The sequence below is a fragment of the Castanea sativa genome, chromosome 4 (genome assembly GCF_040712315.1).
Source record: "Castanea sativa cultivar Marrone di Chiusa Pesio chromosome 4, ASM4071231v1".
NCBI classification, from domain to species: Eukaryota; Viridiplantae; Streptophyta; class Magnoliopsida; order Fagales; family Fagaceae; genus Castanea; species Castanea sativa.
The window spans coordinates 6,101,638-6,126,347 of NC_134016.1; the positions used below are offsets into that span (position 1 = coordinate 6,101,638).

The 24,710-nt window shown below is 31.7% G+C and overlaps 3 protein-coding genes across 3 annotated transcripts; 2 read left to right on the forward strand and 1 right to left on the reverse strand.

Moving 5' to 3' along the window:
- The first annotated feature begins 461 nt into the window (after positions 1–461).
- On the forward strand, positions 462–2,265 carry LOC142631410 (endochitinase EP3-like). Its single transcript, XM_075805577.1, has 2 exons — positions 462–948; positions 1,625–2,265. Exons 1-2 carry the CDS (start codon positions 519–521, stop codon positions 2,029–2,031), a joined length of 837 nt encoding a protein of 278 aa, XP_075661692.1. The 5' UTR covers positions 462–518; the 3' UTR covers positions 2,032–2,265.
- Positions 2,266–6,050: 3,785 nt separating this feature from the next.
- LOC142631589 (endochitinase EP3-like) lies at positions 6,051–7,874 on the forward strand. The gene is made up of 2 exons (XM_075805790.1): positions 6,051–6,534; positions 7,236–7,874. The coding sequence occupies exons 1-2, from the start codon at positions 6,105–6,107 to the stop codon at positions 7,640–7,642; spliced, it is 837 nt and encodes a 278-aa protein (XP_075661905.1). The 5' UTR covers positions 6,051–6,104; the 3' UTR covers positions 7,643–7,874.
- Positions 7,875–22,400: 14,526 nt separating this feature from the next.
- On the reverse strand, positions 22,401–24,387 carry LOC142631591 (endochitinase EP3-like). Its single transcript, XM_075805791.1, has 2 exons — positions 23,956–24,387; positions 22,401–22,985 (listed from the first exon to the last, which is right to left on the reverse strand). The coding sequence occupies exons 1-2, from the start codon at positions 24,350–24,352 to the stop codon at positions 22,576–22,578; spliced, it is 807 nt and encodes a 268-aa protein (XP_075661906.1). The 5' UTR covers positions 24,353–24,387; the 3' UTR covers positions 22,401–22,575.
- Between the last annotated feature and the right edge of the window lie 323 nt (positions 24,388–24,710).

Sequence of the window (24,710 nt, forward strand, 5' to 3'; positions counted from 1 at the left end):
ATACTGAAAACTTTTCAACACTTTAAGGAGTAGGATAGCCTGTTCAGAACAGGTAATAATGTGTAATTTGTTTCCAGAGTTTAGCATTTGGTTTAAAAAATGAACATGTAAATTACCAATCTTTTGCTGAACCAGTAACCCTTTACTCTTGGAAGAATGCAATTTGGAAATTTTGGTTGCAAAATTTTCCACATTTAAAGTCTAATATTACTTGGATAATGATTAGAATTTTGGTATAACAGTCATAGGCAGCCTCTACAAAGAACAGAAAAAATGCACGATTCCTTATTCAAGAACGGCACAATGACCGGTACTTGTCCTGTTGACAAAGTCAAATTTGAACAGCAAGATCCATACTGTATACGCCATCTTGAAACCGCCATTATCAAATTGAAAGTAAGAACTCCATCCATAGAGTTTTTGCACCACATATTGCACTATAAATATCAAATGCTCAATCTTGTTTTTCATCACACATTATCTTTTTCATTCTTTATCTACATACAAAACTTCCCAAGATGGTTGCACTTAGTGTGAAAAAGAATCTACTAATCCTTGTTCTAGTCGGAGTCCTAGCCGGATTTGTGCCTGGATATGTGAAGGGTCAAAATTGCGGTTGTGCAGCAAACCTATGTTGCAGCCAATTCGGCTATTGTGGCACCGGCAATGACTACTGTGGCCAAGGCTGCAGAGAAGGTCCTTGTACTTCGGGATCACCTACTACACCTACTACTAATGGTGGTTCTGTAGCTGATATTGTGACCCAAGATTTCTTTAATGGGATAATTAATCAGGCTGATGCAAGTTGTGCAGGGAAGAACTTCTACACAAGAGCAGGTTTTCTTGATGCCCTCAATTCGTATAATCAATTTGGAAATCTTGGTTCTGCAGATGATTCCAAGCGTGAAATTGCAGCTTTCTTTGCTCATGTTACTCATGAGACTGGACGTAAGATATTTCTCTATCCTAATATATATTTTAATTAGTTTTTTACATATCATATGCATGCTGACATACAATAAGGTGCATGCCACAAAACACCCGTAATATCCAATTTATTTAATTTCATATTAAGTAACTAATTGCTATATCTAATCTATAATAATAATTACAATAATATTCTGTTGGTTATTTTTTTTATTATAATTTTGTTATAAGTTAGATAATAATTAATTTGCATTTAGGTTATTTTGGAATTGCATTATATATAGTATACACCAAAATCCATGTAGATGAGTGGCATTTAAAAAAAAAAAAAAATTCTTTTATAAGAATAATTATGGTTCAAATCATCATTCAATACATTTTATAATTAATTAATTAAAAAATATATTATATAATACATAACACGCAATTGAATATATTTTCATATATATAGATCGCTATTGATAATTTCTGATTTTTCATATTATACTTGTAAAGGTTAATATCTTTTAATTTTAGAGCTAATTTTCATAAAGTTATAACAAAAGAATTAGAGGGCACGTCTATATCTTCTACTTTGTTTTTTACCATGCAACTTTTCCTTATAGTCAGACTTATATGATCATAGACATACAGATTTGTGCATTCTAGTAAGAGATTTTTGAAAGGTACTACAAAATTAATGTTTATCTTTGGGCAGATTTTTGCTACATAGAGGAGATCAATGGTGCCTCGCAAGACTACTGTGACGAGACCAACACACAGTATCCATGCAACTCTAACAAAAAATACTTTGGTCGTGGACCACTTCAGCTAACATGGAATTACAATTACGGGGCAGCTGGAACTAGCATTGGAATTGACTTATTAAACTCTCCTGAAACTGTTGCTACAGACGTGACTGTTTCTTTTAAGACTGCCTTGTGGTTTTGGATGACCAATGTTCGTCCAGTTGTAAGCCAAGGTTTTGGTGCAACCATTCGAGCCATCAATGGTGCCATTGAATGCAATGGTGGAAACTCCGGTGCTGTCCAAGCACGTGTCCAGTACTACACTCAATATTGTAACCAACTTGGTGTTGCTCCAGGCGATAATCTCACTTGCTAGGAGCCTAGGAGCACCATTTGTGTTCTTTTATCTTTTAAGTACCTATGCTTGTTTAGATTTGATATATGGATTTGATGGAAATAATTAATGCCAACTAGCCTTGTTGGTAAAATTGGGATCAAGTTTCCCTTGCACCCTACTCCTAAGAAGAGAATTATCTCTCATTGTATAGCCCATAGTTTCAATGGGCATATAAATAAAGAAAATAAAGAGGATTATAATTTATTTTCACCATTATTTTTGTTGTTGAAATGACTAGAAATAGTTACATAATGTATAGAGCTGCTGTCCCAACAGTTTTATACCCACGCTCTCCTGCTCCTCCTGGAAAGATATACTAACTAATTGGTCGGTCATTTCCACTACTCGGTGTTAATTAGCTTCTCTATGGCCATGAATTTTGCCTCCCTGAAAAATTTGGTTTTCTTTAAAGATTATTTATGGACATTATCTCGTACAAATGGACTACCGCATGTGCTGGCATTGACCAAGGTACAGTAATCAACCTACTGGGCAAGTACTAATTAATTAAAGTATTTATCAAATTTTCTCTGAGACACGCCATTAGAGCATTAAAATTCAAAATTGTAAAAAATATACTATTTTATCATCTAAAAAGTTATTTTATTTATTATATTATATCATTTTATAATACATTTAACATTCTAGATTTTATTTTTATAATACGACCCATTAAAATAACTTCAAAAAAAAAAAAAAAAGTCCCACAACCAATCTCTACTGCAACAACTAGAAAAACACGGCCATCACCCCATTGTAAACCCAATGACAAATAATGTTATTTGGTTTTAACAAATCAAGGATATCAACTTATGCTAAATGTAATATGTATGTTACGGCAACATTATCTCTCAAACTCAAGATAAAACTTGAAGATGCATTGAAATTGAAATCCAAGCTCGTGAATATGTGACCATGAGTGACTAGATTATTTGTAAAATAGGCTAGCCACAATGTAGAATAACTTGTGCAAAATGCTAGAGATGACAGCAAATAGTGATGACGATGGCTACAAGGCCTACAAAAGGGCGCACTAATGGCCAAATGGATAGGGTATTGCACCTGATGCAATTGCTTTTAGTGGCTGAGATTGATAGTTGCAAAAAGTAATTTTCAATCTCAACTATTGATTAAAAAAAGTTAAAAAAAAAAAAAAAACTTTATGAGAAGTAAAAAGTAAAAGTTGAAAAAGTAAAAAGTAAAAAAAAAATTGTGAGACAAATGAAGTGAATTACACCTGGTGCAGATTGCAGGATGAACAAGGCCACGACTATATGGAAAACATTTGTAAGAAGCATTATTTTTGGGTTGATGAGGCTACGCGTGGCCTCCTCTTTTTTTTTTTTTTTTTATAATTTAACTATAATGTGCTTATTTATATTTAAATGTTATAATTTTTTCGAAATTTGTATTAAATCAATTAATTGATAAAAAAATTTATTATGAGAGGACTCATTTTTTGTTTAAGATTTAGAATTTTGAGGAATCTAAAGATATATATATATATATATATATACACACACACATATATATGATGTTGCATTATATTTAATTGTTTATATCATGTAAAAAATCATTTATCCCCCATATCTTTTAGATTGCTCCAAGAAATAATAGAGTGAGATTTGAATCTTGGATTTATTTAGACTCTCTACTATAAATATCATGAGATGCCAATTAATTAAGTTACAAAGTTCTTGAGATGAGTCTTGTTAAATAATTTTCAAAAGAACGCATACGAATATAAACTTAAATAGTACTCAATAACATAATGGATGGTGGTTCTTCACAATGTTTTCCATGACACTAATTTAAAATTAGTCAATAGTCCATGCAATGAATAGAAGAATTTAACTTAATATGATTAATTTACTCTCTTTTCTTTTTGTCTAAGTATGAAAATTTTTTATTATGGTAGCTAATGATGTTGAAATTGTCAGTTGAGTAGATTCATCTAGATGGGTTAGCACGGACTTTGTCTTTATACTTGCAAAGACAACAATAGAATCCTTCTCCCTAAGTGGTCATTGATGTGGTGCCGGCCGCGAAGTCTCCAATTGTAAATTTAGTAATGAGAAATTGCAAAATAGGTTTGTAAGAACTAGATTGGACAGAGTATTCTTGTGAGTATGTGTGTATGTACCTTCTTTGGCTCTTAGGTGTGCCTTATATACATTCTCATTCTTTCTAGCCATTGTACCCTATTCATGGTGGTGTAATTGCTTCTTTTGTAACGTCTCTGGGCTCATTTAATGTGGGTTTTGATAGGTCTCCAACGGTCTTCTTAGCTGATTGGTAACCGTTCGAGGCATTGAATACTCCTCTTTATGGTGCTCCTACCATTGTCCATACAATGAGGGATGGACGATGGTATTTGATGGGTTCGTTTGGACTGAGATTTTATTGGTCCTATTAGTAGCTATAGACGTTTATTATGTATTTGTTTATACATGAAACCATATATTTTAGCAAAGACCTTGAAAGTAATGTGACATTATATCATAAGGCCAATCAGAAGTCAATCTGCTTTGGATTTATATAGATCGTTATAGATATTAGATAGTATTAAAGTTCGGCAGGATAGAGACAAATTATTATTATTATTTTTTTTTTTTGCATTGCTAATCAAACAAAATTGCTACTTTCACTAGTAATTTTTTAGATTAAAAGAGGTTTGATTTGGCAAGTTATCAAGACTCCAAAGCTAGAAAGTTGGACAAATTGGGAGTCAAAGCAGATATGCTTGACCTTGGGAAATCGGACCACTTCCTTAATTAACTTGGGAGCGCAAATCATGGCTGTGTCAGTGACGACTTGTTTCCCATAATACATTGTTTTGGTCCAAGGAAGCTTGCAGGAGTTATCTGCATGAAGGCATTAAGAAACCATCAAAGCAAAAGTCGTTAAATTAATTGATCCAGTTCAACTTAATAAAGACTACTATAATTTTAACAACTTGATATTGGTAATACGACTAAGTCAAAGATAATAATTAATCTCAATTTTGGTTATGGTGCCGGAAGAGTTATCTTAGTTTAATTTATAGAAAAAACCAAGTACACTGGTCGGCTATGCATGGTGTGATTTTTCCATACACTTAAGCCTTGAGCATACTTAGTTTAATGCTAGTGCTAAACGAATCATTCATTTATTAAACAAAATAATAAAGAAATATTCAAAAAGAAGATAATATCAACCAGTGAAATAAATACTCTCATGGACTGTGTTCATTTAATGTGTTATTTTGCCTTGCTCTCTCTTTCTCTCTTTCATTTTTTATTTTATTTTTTAATGGAGAATGTTAAAGCTGCTACAAAATTTACTATATAACTTTTATAAATTGCAATGACAATGAATGTAATTAATGAATTTAAAAAATGTAATAAAAATATAATAAATGAATGCCAGAATTACATTTTTTGTGATAGAAAATTTTAAAAGTTGTAGTATTTTTATTATCACTTTTTCTTTATATAGTGTGCTTAATTGTTCAAGTATGCCAAGCTTCCATGCGAGAGTAAATGATGAAAAGCTTATGTAATGCACTATAATGAAAAATTTGTAAATCCCTAAAGGACCGGGTTGGATAACTTGTTTAAACCATGTTTTATATATAGTTTGTTTCCATAGTTTAGCCACTGTTTGCAAAAATGCACGTGCAACTTACCATTGCTTTGCTGAATATGTAACCACTCTTGGAAGAATGCAATATCGAAATTTTGATTTCAAAATTTTCCACATTAGTCTGATATTGCTACTTGAATAATGATTATAATTTAGGTACCAACTGTTATAAGCAGCCTCTACAAGAGCAGAACAAATGCACAAATACCTTATTCAAAGAACGGAACAATGACCGGTACTTGTCCTCTTGACAAAGTCAAATTCTAACAACAAGACCAATAACGTATACGCCATCTTGAAATCACCATTACTATCAAATTGGTAGTGAAACTCCCATAGGGTTTTTGCACTATAAATATCAAATACTTAACCCGGTTATTCATCACACAATTATCTTCTTCAGTCTTGTTCACATACAGCTTCCCAAAATGGTTGCACTTAGTTTGAAAAAGAATTTACTAACCCTTGTTCTAGTGGGAATCCTAGCCGGATTTGTGCCTGGATATGTGAAGGGTCAAAATTGTGGTTGTGCAGCAAACCTATGTTGCAGCCAATTCGGCTTTTGTGGCACCGGCAATGCCTACTGTGGCCCGGGTTGCAAAGAAGGTCCTTGTACTTCTGGATCACCTACTACACCAAGTACAAATGGTGGTTCAGTTGCTAATATCGTGACTCAAGATTTCTTTAATAGGATAATTAATCAGGCAGCTGCAAGCTGTGCAGGGAAGAACTTCTACACAAGAGCAGCTTTTCTTGATGCTCTCAATTCTTTCAATCAATTTGGAAATCTTGGTTCTTCAGATGACTCCAAGCGTGAAATCGCAGCTTTCTTTGCTCATGTTACTCATGAGACTGGACGTAAGATATTACTCCATCCTAACATATATTAATTAATTTACTACATATCATACTCATGTTGAAATACAATAAGAGACGCATGCACCAAAACACTCATAATATCCAATTTAGTTGATGTCATATTTTAAGTAATTAATTTCTATCTCTAATCTAAAATAATAATAATAATAATAATAATAATATTCCATTAGTTATGTTTTTATAATATTGTTATAAATTAGATAATAATTATTTTGCATTTAGTTTATTTTTGAATTGCATAATATATAGTATAAACCAAAATGCTTGCAGATTAGTGGTATTGTATGGTTTCTTTTTTAAGAATATTTATGGTTCAAATCATCATTCTCTATATGTTGTAATAACTTAATTAAAAAAATATAATATATAACACACGATTGAATATGTTGTCATATAGATCACTATTGATTATTTTTGCTTTATCAAGTTATACTTTTAAAGGTTAACTTATTTTTACTTTTTAGATCTAATTTTCACATGGTGATAACTAAAAATTTAAGTGGTACGTCTATCTTCTATTGTTTATATTTTTTAACTAAGCAACTTTTCCCTATAGTCAGACACATATGATCATAAACATACAGATTTGTGCGTTCTAATAAGTGATTTGATAATTCATAGTTTAAAGAAAAAGTTTACATGAAAGGTGAAGCACAATTAATACGTTCATCTTTGGGCAGATTTTTGCTACATAGAAGAGGTTAACGGTGCATCACAGGACTATTGTGACAAGACCAACACACAGTATCCATGCAACCCTAACAAAAAATACTTTGGCCGTGGACCACTTCAGCTAACATGGAATTACAATTACGGTGCCGCTGGAACTAGCATTAAAATCGACTTGTTAAACTCTCCTGAAACTGTTGCAACAGATGTGGCTGTTTCTTTTAAGACTGCCTTGTGGTTTTGGATGACCAATGTTCGTCCAGTCGTAAGCCAAGGTTTTGGTGCTACCATTCGAGCCATTAATGGTGCCATTGAATGCAATGGTGGAAACCCTAGTACTGTCCAAGCCCGCATCCAGTACTACACTCAATATTGTAACCAACTTGGTGTTGCCCCAGGCGATAATCTCACTTGCTAGGAGCACCATTTGTTTACTCGTCTATACCAATGCTTGTTTTGATTTGATGTTTAGAGTAGAAGGAAATAAATGATGCCAACTAGCCTTGTTGGTAAAATTGGGATCAAGTTTCACTTGCACCCAGCTCCTTAGGAGAGAACTACTCTCTCATTGTATGGCCCATATAATTTCAATGGGCACTTTAATAATAAAGAAAATAAAGAATGCTATATATATATATTTTCTTCCTTTACAACTCGGTGTGAGTCTTTTTGTTTTGCAATAATTTTAGAAACACCCATTCTGTCATTATTATATTTTTGCGAGTCATTGTCAATACTAGATTTTTTGTTGAAATACATTTTCAAGACGACAATTTATCTTTTACGACAAACCCCGGACAACTCCATCATAAAAACGGTCATCTAAATTAGAGACACATTAATATTCTTAGATATAGAATAATTAAAATATAAATTATGAAAATAATCCTCATAAAATTTTATCCATCAAAGTATAAGCAATAATCCATAATTTTTTAAAACTAATAAGCACATAATCCAATAAACATTTGAAAATTAAAAGGTCTATTATTATTCACCAAGCTTGAAAATTTAATTTGTGGAAGATCAATTATCATCTGCATGAATGTCCTCCACCTGAGAGTTACTTTCATTTTGAAGATCATCTTTTATGTCATTGTTCACATTGTAATCTCCTCCTCCAACATTGGCCTAAAATATTTGAGATAAAATGAATAAATATAACAACAAAGAACCAACTAAAAAATGTATTCATTTAACAACATCAACAACAATCACCATGTTAAATAATAATAATAATAGTCATTAACATCAAAATACTACTATGCAAACACAAAAGAAATGCATCAATAATAAATCCTTACACCGCCAAAAACCTTATAGTTCTCTTTTGAAGGAGAACTTCAAAGAATACATTCAACTCTATATGTAACCTAGTGGGCAGAAAGAAATAGACAAATAATTGAAACAGAAAAGAAAATGTTGTTATAGTAGCGGGGGAGCATTTGTGTTGTTTATCAAGTAACATGTGGTATGGATGAATACGTTATGGAAAAACGAGTAAAAAGGAAGCACAAAGTGCAGGCATCATGTTCATGTATGAATCTGCATTTCTTTTTCGTATGAACTGTGAAGTCGGAGAGAGAGAGAGAGAGAGAGAGAGAGAGAGAGAGTGAAGGTGACAGACGGGAAAGTTGGAAACAGATCCTCCCAATGATAATTGACAATAATTTCTTTGCGTTTCCATTCAAGTGTCCACTTTCCTTATTTTTATATTGAAACAAACGCCAAGATTTATACATTAATGAATGAATGAATGATAAATTGAATGAAATGAATATGGATCGCGTTGGTGAAATTCATGGACCATGGTTACTCGTTAGGAGTAGGGTGGGTGTATGCATATGTGTAACCCAGTTTTTCATTTGTTTGGAGTTGAAGTTGCACTGATTAGCGGTCGGTTCGGTCAGCTTGCTTAAGCTTTAGGGCCAAACCCCATAAATTTTCACATTTAATTTTATTTTTGGCCCATAAGGTTTGTCTAAAATTAGATTTAGGTAGAGATAGAGGCATAGACATGGCAGAAGAAGGTCCAACTTTGGAGTACACCCCAACGTGGGTTGCTGTTGTTATCCTCGCCATTTCTCTCACCGACGAACGTGTCCTTCACTACACTGGCAACGCATGTCATCATCTCAATCTCACGCTATTCTTTTTTGCAACCATCATTTCAATTTTCTTAGTGTGAGTTTGGCCTGAAATTAAAACGCCAGCTTATTTTACTATTTAACTTGTTTTTGTTATTATTTATGAGTTCTATTGCACTTTTTAGTACATTCATAGGTCCTACTGTACTATTTCAGCTAACTTTTATCTTTATCTGCAATACCTTCAGTAGAAAGTTTTCAGTTTCAGCAAAATAAGTGAATCTCAAACAGACCCTTAGTCTAAGACTACTTTGGTAAATTGATCATCATTATTCATATAATGACTCTCTCTTTTGCAGTATCTCAAGAAAAAGAACCAGAAGCTCTCTTTCAAGCCTTATAGAAGATCAAAGAAAGCCACTACTCTCAACTCTCTTTCTCTCTATTACATTTATATATTCATACATGTAGAGTTGGATAATTTAACCTAGTGGCCAGGTTTTTTTTTTTTTTTTGAGAAACAAAAACACACATGCAAGGGAGAGGAAAAGTTCTAACGCAAAGACACATCACAACTCTACTCAAAAGCCTTGATAACTTTTAAGGTAAGCCAAGTACTAATTGATTAAAGTCATTACCAAAATTTCTCTAGGACACGCCATTACATGGCTATAGTGCTATTACATAAAGGGTTTTATAAAATAAGTTCTATCAATTTGTCTACTACCTCATACATGGACAATTAATAAAAATATTCTAAATTGTGTATTGTGGTGGACTTGTGTAAAAGTAGTGGGCAATTTAAGAGAAGTTGTGAAATTATTGTGAATCTTTGGTATGACCCTATTGTAATTCATCACATAATTTAAAAGAAATCTTCCAAAGGTTTGGACGTACCAAATGAAATCACCATATAAGAACTATAGAAAAATAAATAAAGTAAAAAATAAAAATAAATAAATTAAATGAATCAAAGTGTATGTGCATATATATATATATATATATATATATATATATATATATATATATATATATATATATATATATGTGTGTGTGTGTATGTGTGTGTGTGTGTTGAGTTCAAGTTATATTGGGTGTAACTCGAATTAATGTTACACCACCGAATAATTTGTTATTGAATTCATATTTTAAAAATCTAACCGTTGAATTACAAGTTTTATATATTCTTAACGTGTATGCTAATTTTCATGCTAATTAGACGTAATTTACAATTCGATCAATAAAATTATCTTTTATGTATTATTTTAAACTATAAAAACTTGAATTTAAATAATTCATTGATAACATGACTATTTATTTTTTATTATCTTTAAATTTTGCAAATAAGGAGAATATACGAAGATAATGTAATTCAGCGGTGGATTTATCAAAATTCACATTCAATTAAAAAATATTGAGTGGTGTAACATTACTTAGAGTTATATTAGGTGTAACTTGAACCCAACCTTCTCTCTCTCTCTCTCTCTCTCTCTCTCTCTCTCTCTCTCTCTCTCTCTCTCTCTCTCTCTCTCTCTCTCTCTCTCTATATATATATATATATATATATATATATAGACACACACACACACACATACACACACATAAATCAAAGAATAATCAATAACATAAAAGTATAATTGTCTCCTACTTAAACGTATAAATTCAAATTGATATATTTGCTATTCAAAAAGAAAATGAGTCTTAGATATTCTGATAGTCCAAAGGGTTTAACTCTTACATAATTGATGAATAATGAAATATTTACCATCAAACTAGTTTGATATTTATATAATTGGTGTAAAATTTATTACATAATTTTTTGGTGAGAAATAAAATTTCCCTTCATACAGAAGCTAAACCAAGTCAAATTAAAATTTTGACATTTTGGGACAATATAATTTCCAAACAGGCAAAGCTTAAGTAGAATGCATTAGAAGCTTTTCACTCTTTTAGTTTTTATTTTTTATTTTTCTAGCATAATATATCTAATTTGAAAATTTCTTTCTTTCTAAATGTAATTATTATTAACTTAGTGTGTCATGGGAATAATTGTTTGAGTTATATATTGAACTTTGGACTAAGCTCCAGAACAAATAATGTTCTTTGGTTTTAACATATCAAGTATATCAACTTATGCTAAATGTGATATATATGAAATACCAACATTCCTTCTCACACTCAAGATAAATCTGAAGATGAATTGAAATTGAAATCTAAGCTAATGAATATGTGACCATGAGTGACTAGATTATTTGTAAAATAGGCAAGCCACAATATAGCATAACTTGTGCAAAATGCTAGAGACGGCAGCAAATAGTGATGACAATGGCTACAAGGGCCTACAAAAGGGCGCACCAATGACCAAATAGTGGAATCTATGATTAAACGACGGTAACACTGGTGGCCTAAGGAATATTAACAGAGGAAGACATTGTGGTGAAGCACGTGAGCGAGTTGACAATTTTTGCATAATTAGACCCAAAAAGAATGATTGATGGGTTAGGCTATGTGACTTGAGATCTTCGAATTGGAAAACAAACCTCAAGATCAGAATCTACAAAAGAAAAAAAAAATGAATTGAAAAAATTTCATGTCTGGATAAAAACAATGGCTGAATGTTGTTGGACAATGGCAGCCAGCGACAGTCAAAGGTGGTCAACAACTTAGCCGAGCGATGGTTGATAGTGGCAGCTTGAAAGCTAGCGAAGGCTACATGAAAATGATTCTAATATCATGTTAAAACGTAAAAGTAAATGCTAAAATATTGTTTTTTCCGTCCCTATAGTTTGCATAAATTTCGTTTTCGTCCTTATATATATATATATCCTTTTTTATCACTAAACAAATAATAGCAGCCATGACTTCATCTTCATCTTGCAACTGATACCAAGCATATTCCGAACCATATCTTGTCCTGTATATGTCTTCTTGGATTAGGGTATTTGATTCTTTCCTTATTTGTATTTTATGACTTACGTTGTTGACAAGAAATTTTCAATGTCATCACTCAAAGGGGAAAAATACAAGGTCTTGCCGCCGCGTGAGTTACGGGGTTAATATGTGTGCTTAGATTAAATGAATAATGCATGTAACCAATATGTACATGTTCATTACAAGCAGAAATTTAGGCGTTGATACAGGTTTGTTACAACATACCCTATTGTCCTAATTGCAAAGTTAAACTTACAAGTGCTACGTGCCTTTATTCAATTTCAAGCCAAGGTTTTCCTTTTCAAAAAATATATATGTCACCGCTGAAACCTTTTTACATTATTCAGGGCAATTATTTTGTATGAGTTTTGTTTTACGAAGTCTAAATTCAAAAATCTTCTTTAAAAAAAAGTGTAAATTTAAAAGGGTTATATAGATATTCATTTTTTCAGAATAATTAGTTTTTGTACGTAAAAACACTATCCAACAATATCCAAGTAAACCAAATATTCACAGAAAATAATCCTCTAGGCAATAAAACCTAAGATTCCACCGAGCCAAATTCTTGAATGGATTCATGATGATTGAAGAAGACCATTGCAGGTATGTGAAACAGTTCAAAAAGAGTTTTATAATATTATCTTTGTATGTAGACCATATTTTGCTGATAGGAAATGACAAAGAAGTGATTGGTGTCACTAAAGGGTGATTTTCCTCTACTTTTGAAATGAAGGGCATTAGTGAAGAATAATATATTCTTAGAATTAAAATCTTTAGAGATTTTTCAAACAGAATTCTTGGTTTGGCTTAACAGGTTAACATTAGGAAAATTATTAAACGCTTTAAAATGCGTAATTATAAACCCATCGATACTCCTATTCACAAAAGTGAGGCCTTAAGCTTAGAAATGTGTCCTAAAGCCTGTGAAGAAAGACAAGAGATAGTTCGAGTTCCATATTCTAGTGTTGTGGGTGGTGTGGTGTACACCATGATGTGAACTAGGCCAAATATATGTTATGTAGTTGGCTTTTTCAATATATTCTAATCAAATTTTAGAATTGTTGAAGCAAAAGCAGTCAAGAGAATTCTCTAATACCTCTGTGGAATGGTGAATTACTCACTCTTTTACCTGGGTAGAAACTACACTTTGTTGGCTATAGTGATGCAGATTGAGGTAGTGATCTAGACAAGTATAAATCCATGATAGGATATGCTTTTTTTTTTCCTAGTAAAGGGGAAATTTGCTGGAGTAGTAAAAAGCAAGGTTTTCAGACCCGGACCGGATCTGGAGGTCGGACCGTGAAAACCGAGAACCGGATGGAAATCCGATTTTTTAAGCATAGAGAACCGGGCATATGTGGCAGTTCCGTGAACTCCTACAACCGCAGTCCAACCCCTTAGCAATTTTTTTAATAAAAAAAACTTAACACAATTTTATTCTACTTAATTAAATTATTCATCTCTTACAAGGAGTAAAACAAAATTATAATTAGAATTCTTCAAAGATATTCAACTTTACTTCAAAAATTAATCATAAATTTTAATGTTTTCATGGTTATTATTTTATTTTATTAACTTTCTTATTTAATTATTAAATATATGCTTGAAAATTATCAAATTTTCCTCACATATATAGATATATTAGTCAATTTTGCTAGTTTTATAAATTTAATATCTATATTTAGGCTTTAATTAATTATTAAATTAATTATGGCGTCATTACAGTTCGACCTCGGTTTAACCTCAAAAACCTTAAACCTTGAACCTTGAACCTTTCCTTTTAATGGTTTAATGAATGGTCCGAGTCTGAAAATGTTGGTAAAAAGCATCCATGCATAGCTCTATCTACTATGGACAAAATATATAGTGCTTATAGCAACATTGCACGAGAGAGTTTGGTTGATGCGATTATTTCATTAGGTAGACGTGGTTTTAGATGCTGATAATCTTCTGATTATATATTGAGGCATTTAATGAGTCACACCTTTAGTATAGAATGATTTATCTTTAATCACTATGATTTGTTTTTCATTCATGGTGTGGCATTGAAGGAATCGCCTTTGCAAGCACACACATCTATCATGTTTTTCGATTGTGAAAGGATATGACGATAGGTTCAGATCAGCTCACTAACACAAGCGATTGCCTCTGGCACTTCAGTAGCGGGCAATGACAAGTTACATTATGTTCTTTGACACTTATGTAGTGAATGAGGTTAGTTGACATGAATGTTTTTCTTCTAACAAACACCAGCTTCAAAAACATTTTGTACATAAGAGACAGTTAATAATACTTATAAAAATCATGTTCGTTTGTGAGATTAATCAAAGAAAAGGCATGCAAAGAAATATTATGTAATATTTTACGTTCTGCATGTATATACTTTTTGTTTTAAAGACAAATAAATTCAATCCCAAGACATGTGGTGGTGTTAATGTCTTCATATATTAGTTTATATACTTAGTTATTTATAAAAATGTAACATAAATAAATTATTTGGATGGACTTAAATTTAAAGTATTTAATCCCAAATTACTATGTAAGCGAAATGAGAAGGCCTATAAAGGCCAATGAGGTGGAAGCAGTCATTAAGATCATAGCGGAGTTGGTTCTTGAACTTGGCAATACAAGGATAATGGAGGGAGATTGGGAAGAAGGAGATTGTGTGAGAAAAGCAAACGTTGGTTATGTCCTTGGAGAGGTGATCTATATGGGGGAGTTTATGGAGGTGTTTGTAGATCATAGTACACCTTGATGGTCGATGTGTAAGTGGGGAGGGTCATAATAATGATAATGATGAGGAGGAGGAAAAGGAGTGACCATATGAATTGCATTAAATTGTACCTTGAGAAATAAATCATTTTTTTAGTAGACCCTCCATGCATTTTCATAGATGGATTGGAAATGTTTAAGAGAATAATTGACCGTTGATGCATTTTCTTATGTAATTGCTACCAAAAACTAAATTAAATGGGTTAGTGGATTTTTTTTTTTTTTTTTAAATATTAGTGTGTGTGTGTGTATAGGGACTAATTTTATCAATTTTGTTCACTAAAATTACACTTTGTCACCCTTAACAATATCATTGATCATTTTAAGAATAATGCTGTAGTTACAAACTTTTTTTATAATATTTTTAAAAATTATTATTGAGGTAGTAGGTTCTTACTAGTTCGCATCTAGACCCACCACTTATATCAATTTTTTAATTATCAATAACCACTCACCACATTAGCAATTTGTAAAAGAAATTGTTAAAAAAATTGTAGTTCTAGCATTTTTCTCCTCTTATAGGCCATCAAAAAAATTTATAGATATAAAACAAAAATTAAATAATTAGCAATAGCAAAGCTAAAACAAATTAAGTCTAATTCACCATTTTTTTTCCAAAACAAACAACTTGAACCTTTAAATTTTTTTAAACAAATTAAATAATTTTGTCCTCACACAGCAATAGAATAAGCATTATCAAAGACCAAAAAAAATCTCAGTGGCTAAGCAATAGTGAAAATGCCGCAAGTAGCCAACAACAAAACCATCCCACTCCCCCCTTATCTCCAAGTCGTGATTCTATCCTTGACTCAATGACTAAGGAACACACCACAAATTTATAAGGTTAGAGTTGAGAGTAGTCAACACTCAGTTAAAGTCAAAGAATCAACTCAAACCTTATGTGCAAGAAAGTAATCCTTACTAGATTATACTACGAAAAATGCGGGGTATAGCCGCGTTTTTATAGCTCCTAAAAACGTGGCTATAGGTCTATTTGGTCTATAGCCACGTTTTCAGATATGGCCTATACCTTGTGACTATAGGTCCAACAAGTCTATAGCCACCTGTTTTCCAACGCTGCTAATTAGGTTCAAAGTTATAGTACAAAAACGTATTGGTGTAGGACATCCATCCCCATTTGATTCAAAGATCAACCTCACTATTATTCATTAGTCATACTTAGGAAAGGAATAAACTCAATGCAACCCTAAATCAAAATTATGTTGAAAGAACTAAAACTAACAAAAACTAAAATCCATCACAAATTATGTCAAAATTATGAAGGATAATGTACCTTATGAAATTAATAGCATTTTCATTTTACTTTTATCAATTTTTCTGGAATATTATTTTCAGATATTCTGTGCACTTCTTTGTCAAGGCATTCATTATAACAATTATGAAAACCAAAGGACATGCTAAGCTCAGCTCCTTTAAGTTTCTTTTTGCACTTCCTATTGCATTGTTTTCATATTTTTCTTCCCAGCTCTAATAAAGGGTGAAATTTTTTATCTTGGGAATTTTTCTTCTTATTTTTCACATCATTTTGTGACGATTCAGACCAAAGTGAAGAGGGAAGCAGAAAGGGGGCTGAAGAAGGGGGATGATAGGGAGAAAGACTAGAAAAGGAAGAGTTGTTGGCCAGCACCACGACTTGAACAATGATTGACATCGTTATCATCACATTAAGTAGTTTCATAGCCATTTTATCTTTAACCTTGCTCGTTCTTGTATAATCTTTGGAATTATAGTATGAAACCATTAATATAGCCTTAAAATTTTTAACTAATCATGTAAGAGTCGTAAGAAAATTCCAAGTTATACACCATAAAATTTTAAATTATATTTTAAAACGACCCTATGGCCAAACATCAACTAGAAGAAATTTGGTCTTTAGTGACGGCATATATTCGTCGCTAATGCTTTAAATATCGTCGCTAATTATATTGGTGACGAAAAATGTCATCGCAAACTTTCGTTAAACAAAAATTGTAATAAAAAATATTTTTAGTGATGATATTAATATCGTCGCAAATACAATACTATTAACAACAACAAAATCGTTGCTAATAGTGATAACTGTCATCATAAATAACTCAAGAACCCAAGGCGAAATGTCGTCGCTACTAGCTCCTTATTAGTGACAAAAAATTTTGTCATCGCTAGTAGATTATTATTAACAATGACATTTTTGTTGTCGATAATATGTCATTATTAGCGACGACATTTGCTATCATCACTATAATGATATATTAGTGACTACAAACATGTCATCACTAAAATTGCTTATTAGCAATGATATTGTTTGTCGTCACTAATGATATGATAAAAATATTAGTGGTGACAATGTCGTCGCTAACAATTTTTTATATTTTGTTTTTTGGATTTTTCTTTAAAATTTACATTATGAATTTTACATGGGTGCCTAATGAGATATAATAAATCACAATCCCACACAATTTTCAATCACAAATACTCATGTAAGCTTAACAATTGCTTAATCAATAACTACTAATTAATAAGGAAAAACAATACTTAAGTTCAATATCATATACATAATTTAAATTCAAATCCACTCTCTCAAATACTAATCAAATAATAAAAAATTCTTTAAGAAGATATACAACCAAGCTTGCAATGAAATGTATCTCCTCTCAACATCATCAGTAGCCCAAGACATTCAGTAGCCCAAGACATGCCCTGAAATAAAAAGAATAAATCAATGTAAAGGTCAACTAAAGTAGATGACAAAAATGCGTACAAAATAGTTTTAATATCTGAGTAAAACTTTTAACATTTTTATTTTACAAAATAGTTTTTTTTTTTTTTTTTTTTGGTTACATTTCATGAGTTATTGTGAGAAAAAAACTCTATCTGTTGTGACATTAACTTGTCACAATAGGCCATCTATTATGAGTGACTTACATTGCCTTGGTTGAAACACAATATTATATTGTGACAACTATTGTGTTTCGTCACAATATAGTTTTATATTTTACTAATAAAATATTTGGTAGGGATATAATAATTATAAATTGACAAAATTTCCCAAACTAATAAATTTTATTTTACTCATGAGAATAACTTAAAATTTAAAAACCAAGAAACCTCTAAAAATAAATTTTTAACAGTTCTTATTGTTAAATAACCACACTTATTATTAAATAATTCCTCGAATTGAAATAATTATAATAAAATTATAATTGTATATGACATTTGCTAAACCCATATAGGCTAAAATGTAGTACAAATTTCACTATCTCCCAAACAAACGTCTTTGAGGCTTGACTATAGGGTCTTTTAAAAAAATAATTCAAATTTTAAAATTGAATTATCTATAACATAGAATTTTCTTAAAATTATAGTGTTAGCTTTTAGACCCCCGTAAACTAAATTTTTTAACCTAATTAATTAATCAAGTGAATACTTAGGTTTATTATTCAGATCTAGGTTAAAACAATAAAGTCATATCATGAAAAACAATAGAAAATAAAGAAAACAATTATATAATCACCTAGGAAAACCAAACTGGTAAAAAACCTAGGGAGAATTTAACCTAGTTATCCTCAAGGTAAAAAGCAAATCCACTATAGAGAATTGAAGTTTATAATAAGACTTAAACCATTAATATCCTATTGCTACCATATGTAGAACTTACTGACACGACCACGTGCAAGCTCCGAATCCATAGATTTCTTCTCTATTAGGCCTTTGCAACACAAGCACCCACACTTTTGATTTTGAGACTCCACTTAAAGGTTTTGGATCTCATTAAACATTGATCTTGTATGCAGCAACTTCTGCAATACCGAAACTTGAGATTCTTCAAAGAATAACACCGGTATAAGACTTTAGAGAGTTTTTGGGTACAAAACCCTAAATCTACAAAAAAGGCACAAGATGCACTCTAATCTCTTTGAAAAGTCTTATAAAAACATGCTTAGAGTTTCCTTTATATACTAGGAGAAGTAGATCTGAAACCCTAATCCTTTTTGGGCTTGAATTGCTATTGGGCCGAACTTAAAATTTTGTAGACCCGTATTTCGATTGATCGAGCTTGTCTTTCGATTGGTCGAACTAGGCAAATTCTGAAATCTTCTTTCTGTAGCTTACTTGTTCTTGAATCTTAACTTGAATCACCTTGAGCATTGACTAATAATACCTATAGACTCTAAGATTTATATTTTGACAAGTTTGTATTCACGATTTGTCATTTGTTCTAAACTTTTAGAACCTAACATATAATTCCATAATTAAAGCTTTAGATTCTATATATTATGGCTGGTTTCGCACACCACAATTCCAAGTAACAAACGAATTCCAAAAGAGTTAGCGTGGTTATGGGAAAAATGGTTAGGAATTTACTTAATGTGATGATGATAGTGTTAATCATTGTTCAAGCTGTGGTGCTAGCCAACAATCCTTCCTTTTCTACTCTTTTTCCTTATCAACCCCCCATTGATATGAAATATAGAAAGTTTCAAGTTCATAAGATCCAACCTCGTAATATAAATGACGACCCTATATTAATGCTGCCACGTCAAATAAAAAAAGATGTAGGAACAAGTGTAATAAGGAACTTAAAATAAATAATCCAACCTTCACAACCCATAATTTAAAAGTTTGCTATGATTTATGCATTGCGGAAGAATTGTTGAAAAGACTGGAGATATTCTACTAAAAAATATGCTCAGTCTGTAAGACAAAAGCAGAAAAGCTATTTATTTTGCAAGGTCTGGTTTTCCTTTTACTAATGTTATCCTTTACAGTGTTAACATATCTTTTGATGCATGTTATTTTGGGTTAATTACCATTAGTTGTTTTGGGCATGATATGGGTAGGGGTTACATATTATTGATTTCTTTCTATGTAATGTTAGTTGTTTTGGCATTATTTGGTAGGGTTTAAATATAATTAATTTCTTTCCTAGGTATGGCTTATGAACACTTGTGAGGCTGCTCTTTAAGCATGGACATATACCTAATAACATTCCATTTTTGTAACCTAACTTTAACCTAGTCTAATAAGGATGAGTTAGACTTGGTTCTCGAAGTTCAAGATCCAACTCCTCTATGATCTTAATTTTTGCTTCAATTCTCACATGCATTTACAAGTCTAGCTTCTTATTTAACTTACGTATTGATTTGGTTAAATACTGCTAATTTTAGTTCATCCAAATAGGTTACATTATTTTAGTTCATCCAAAAAAAAAAAAAAAATTACTTTATGTTGCATTTTGCCTATATAGGCTATAAATAAATAACTTGAGATATATATAAATGCCACCACACACCTTAGGATTGAATTTTGTTTATACATCTTTTACTTTCCGTTAGAAATTTATAAGTGAAACACAAAATTATATTAATTTCTTCGTGTATATGATCTATGTAGGTGTTCTACACACACACTCTCTCTCTCTCTCCGAAATGAACCTGTCCCACAATTGACATATTCGTTCTTTTGGGTTTGGTTTTAACCCAATAATACATGTTTCAGTCTTAGGAGTTGTCATTAATCATTAGAATTTTAAGGTGTGATTGGTTTCCTAAATATAATAGATTTTATTTCCTAATTTAACTAGGAAACTCCTAAGGGCTTATAAGCTAAATTAGATTTTTTTTTTTTTTTAAATGTCTAGAATCAAAAGGCATTGATCTAGAAGCTCGATTATGTGTTGAGAAGATGTTAAATACCCCACAATGCCTATCTAGAAGGATAGTACCCCGTTTCAAATTTAATCATAAACATCACCATTTAAAGAACAACTTAAACTATTTGGCATTTGATTTTAAAAAGAATGATATGTTTGTACATGTGAAATGAAATAATGATCAAGCTAATCCCAGGATGACATTTAACTAATCTATGATAAAATGACATGTATTTATCTTAAAATGACATGTAGTCTGTTCTAGGATAATATGTTAGTGCATGACATGTATAATCCATCTTAGGATGATATGTGAATTCATGACATGTATAATCTATATATTCTAGGATGACATGTATCTATCCTAAGAAGCAATGTAAACAATTTATTTTAGAAAGTAAGATAAAACAAACATAAACATGTGATTGTATGACATTTTCTAAGAGAGATAGATTGCATTAATGAGTTAAGTAAAGCTAACCTCACTCGAAAGTATAGTTTAACAATTGCAATTTTGCAATTGTCTCTCCCAAACTATTTTATCTCATACAAAAAACACAAAGACATAACAAGAAAATGGTAAATTCCTAGGAAGTTTGAATATAATGATGTGTGACAATTTTACTAATTTTTAAGGAAAAATATTTTATTTTGGCACAAAATGAGATTGAAAATGCATATTTGTGGCCCAAAGGGCATTGTATAATTTTTGGAAACTTTGGATCAAGAAGTAATTTTGAAAAAACGTTGGTTGGTCCACAGATTGGCCTTGAATGGTTTAAGGTTGAGTGGGTTTTTGTTTGAATATGAGTGGGCTGGCGTGGAAGTAGTTATTGGGCCAAAGAAATTCAGATTGGGCTGTTATTGGGTTCAAATTCAGTGGGCTGGCTCTAATTTTACACACACACACACCACGGGTTGGTCTTTGGGATTATGTGAGCTGATGGGCATGAGTGAACTAAAAGGGATCTTGAGTTGGAGCTTTGTTTGAAGGTTAAGCCGGCTGCAGTTTTCAATGCGTGGGCTTGGGCATTTTTAGTGGAGTGGGCTTATGTGGTTTTTTATTTTAAATGGAATTTGGGTCCAATCCGGCCTAAACACAAACCCCACTCAACCCACATTATCTTATCTTTATTTCTTTTTTCCACTAGCCGGGTTTTGGGTATTTTGGTTGATTTGTGAGAGTAGTGTTGTGGTCGTTGGGTTCTCCGTGGGATTAATTTTGATTTTTGGAGTGATAGTCTCTCATGGGTGATTGCTAAGATTAGATTTTTGTGTTGGTGGGTTGTGTTTGATTGCCAAGAAAGTGTAAGAAAGCAAGAAAAAAAAAATTTTAATTCACGTTTTGATTTATTTATTTATTTTTCTGATGTGGACTTTTTTATTTTTAAATTTGTCAATTACGATTTTTTTTATCATTTCCCTGCGTAGACATTTTTTGTTAGTTTGTTAATAGTAAGAATTAACTGTTAACAAAATGTAGAAATCAAATTGACTGTGATCCCAAAATATAGGAACCACCAAAATGTATTTTCGCCTATTTATTTTCTTGGTTTAGCCTTGGAAATGGAAATAGTTTCACTTTGTAAGTGGGTACATAGTTATCAAACTATGTACCCACATAAATTGAGATACCCTTTTATGTAAGAATTCCATTGAAGGGTCCAACAACTACATAATGGAAAAAATAAATTTTTTCATTCCTTACACTTCTTCTCTTGGACTAGGCAAGATTGATTCAAAGTTCTCATGTGAGAACAAAAAAATTTATTCTCTAAGAGAGTTGGCACGCACCCAACTAACTCTTTATTATTTTCATTTATTTCATACATAAGATCTAATATTCAGTTACAATTAAAGAAAAAAATTGTAACATGGTGAAAAATAAAAAGCGTTAGTAAAAATATCCTAGCAAGAAAGATTATCGCCAGGTGCAACACCAATTTGAGTACAGTATTGTTGGTAATACTGGATTCGAGACTGAACTTTAGTAGGTTCTTTACCATCACATTCAACGGGACCATTAATAGCTCGAATTGTTGCTCCAAAACCTTGGCTTACAGATTGGTGAACAATGGTCATCCAATACCACAAGGCAGTCTTAAACGAGATATTTGCATCATTGGCAACAGTTTCAGGAGAGCCTAGCCCATCAAACTGATTTGCATTTCCAGCTGCTCCATAATTGTAATTCCAGGTTAGTTGAAGTGGTCCACGACCATAGTATCGTTTGCTAGGATTGCATGGATAGTCAGTTCTGGTTGTGTCACAATAGTTTTCCGTGGTTGGAACATCTCTTTCTTCTATATAGCATAAACCTGTCCAAACAACAACATTTTAATTCAACTCTCAGGGATAAGTCCTTGCAAATAATATGTTTGCCTTTGGAAAGGCCTAAAAAGTAAAAACTTTGGGTTTTCTTTTTAGGATTTGGCTTATGTACTTTTTTTTTATTGGAAGCGTTTTTTTATTTTAAATATACAATAGCAAGTGATAGTGGGTTTTAATATCCACCTTTTATTTAATTAGTGCGTGATGTGTCAGTTTCTTATCAAAATAAAATGAGATTCTAATTTAGAAAGTATGGAAGGTAAGTTAAATCCTTCTTTTTTTAGATATATTTTTAGGTCAAACTTATAAATTTCCTCATTTTTATTTACTGTAATTTCTTTTTGATGAAAATATTTATATTACCTTCAGAAAATAAAAAATCAATAAAAGCCATCTAATCGCACTATTATTATATAATTGTAACTTAAATACACGACTATTACGCACAAATATGCATGTCTATGATTTTATATGCATAATCATACGTACATACCATTCTAATATGAAAACTACGCAAATATCTGTTATAAAGCTATTGTTTGTTTAAGATAATTTATTTTTATTGCCTTATTATGCTTAAAATTTTCATTAATTATGGTAAAAATACGGTTCTACATAATATAAAGTAAAGCTCCAAAAAAAAAAAAAAAAAAAATTGTATCTTCATCTTATTTTCATTTTCAAACTTCGGAAAACCAATGTTGCCCTTTTATTTTCTGTTGAGGCTTATTAAACTAAATTGTAATTTGATAAATCGCATTAATTAAACAACATATATATAACATTTAAAGTCTAATTTTTCTGATAGAATATATCATTTATAGTCTGTAACAAAATAAATTAATAGGAGGAAATATTATCTACAGAATAGGCTACAACCATAATTGCTCATATAGTACTATATATGTTTCTAAATAATTTATAATAACAAAGTTAGAGAGGGGATCAAGAACTTACTTCCAGTCTCATGTGTGACATGGGCAAAGAAAGCTGCAATCTCACGTTTACCATCATCACTAGAACCAGACTTGGCAAACTGATTATAAGAATTAAGAGCATCAAGAAATGCAGCTCTTGTGTAGAAGCTCTTTCCAGGACAATCTCCTTGGGCCTGGTTAAGTATCCCATTGAAAAAGGCTTCTGTCACAATATCAGGGACTGAAACATCATTAGTAGTTGTGGTACAAGGTCCTGATTTGCACCCCTCGCCACAGTACTCAGCAGTAGTGCCACAAAAGTCATATTTGCTGCAACATTCGTTTGCAGCACAATTACAAGCGCCCTTCACATTTGCTGCTAGGATTCCAACTATAACGAGAGTTAGCAGACTCTTTTGTAAGCTAAGAGCAACCATTTTCTTAATGAGGTTTGAGGAATATATAAAATGTGTGAGATGAAGAATTAGGTTGTGATATGTATTTATAATGCAACGTAGGGTGAGAAATATCTATTTTTTTAATGAAGATATTTCTTTGATCTTCCAGAAAAGTAAAAGGCGTGTGAGTTTAAGGTCAAGGTCTTTGTCGACTTTGACTTGTCGAAAGCATAGCTAGTTTTTCTTCTTATATTAGGTCAATAAGATAACGCGCTATAGTGGGCCAACAACCAGTGCTAGCCAGCCATCTTCAAATTTTGGGCAAATAAATTAGACAGCTTTGCCTTGAGGTTTATTGAAGAAGAAATCTTGTATTCACGCTATTTTTACCACTTTT

What these genes read in the sequence shown, in the direction of transcription:
- LOC142631410 (XM_075805577.1), top strand. Translation starts at nt 519, where the DNA reads ATGGTTGCACTTAGTGTGAAAAAGAATCTACTAATCCTTGTTCTAGTC. An exon ending in TGTTACTCATGAGACTGGAC is followed by an intron (nt 949 to 1,624) that starts GTAAGATATTTC and finishes ATCTTTGGGCAG; the next exon opens with ATTTTTGCTACATAGAGGAG.
- LOC142631589 (XM_075805790.1), top strand. Translation starts at nt 6,105, where the DNA reads ATGGTTGCACTTAGTTTGAAAAAGAATTTACTAACCCTTGTTCTAGTG. An exon ending in TGTTACTCATGAGACTGGAC is followed by an intron (nt 6,535 to 7,235) that starts GTAAGATATTAC and finishes ATCTTTGGGCAG; the next exon opens with ATTTTTGCTACATAGAAGAG.
- LOC142631591 (XM_075805791.1), bottom strand. Translation starts at nt 24,352, where the DNA reads ATGGTTGCTCTTAGCTTACAAAAGAGTCTGCTAACTCTCGTTATAGTT. An exon ending in TGTCACACATGAGACTGGAA is followed by an intron (nt 22,986 to 23,955) that starts GTAAGTTCTTGA and finishes TTGTTTGGACAG; the next exon opens with GTTTATGCTATATAGAAGAA.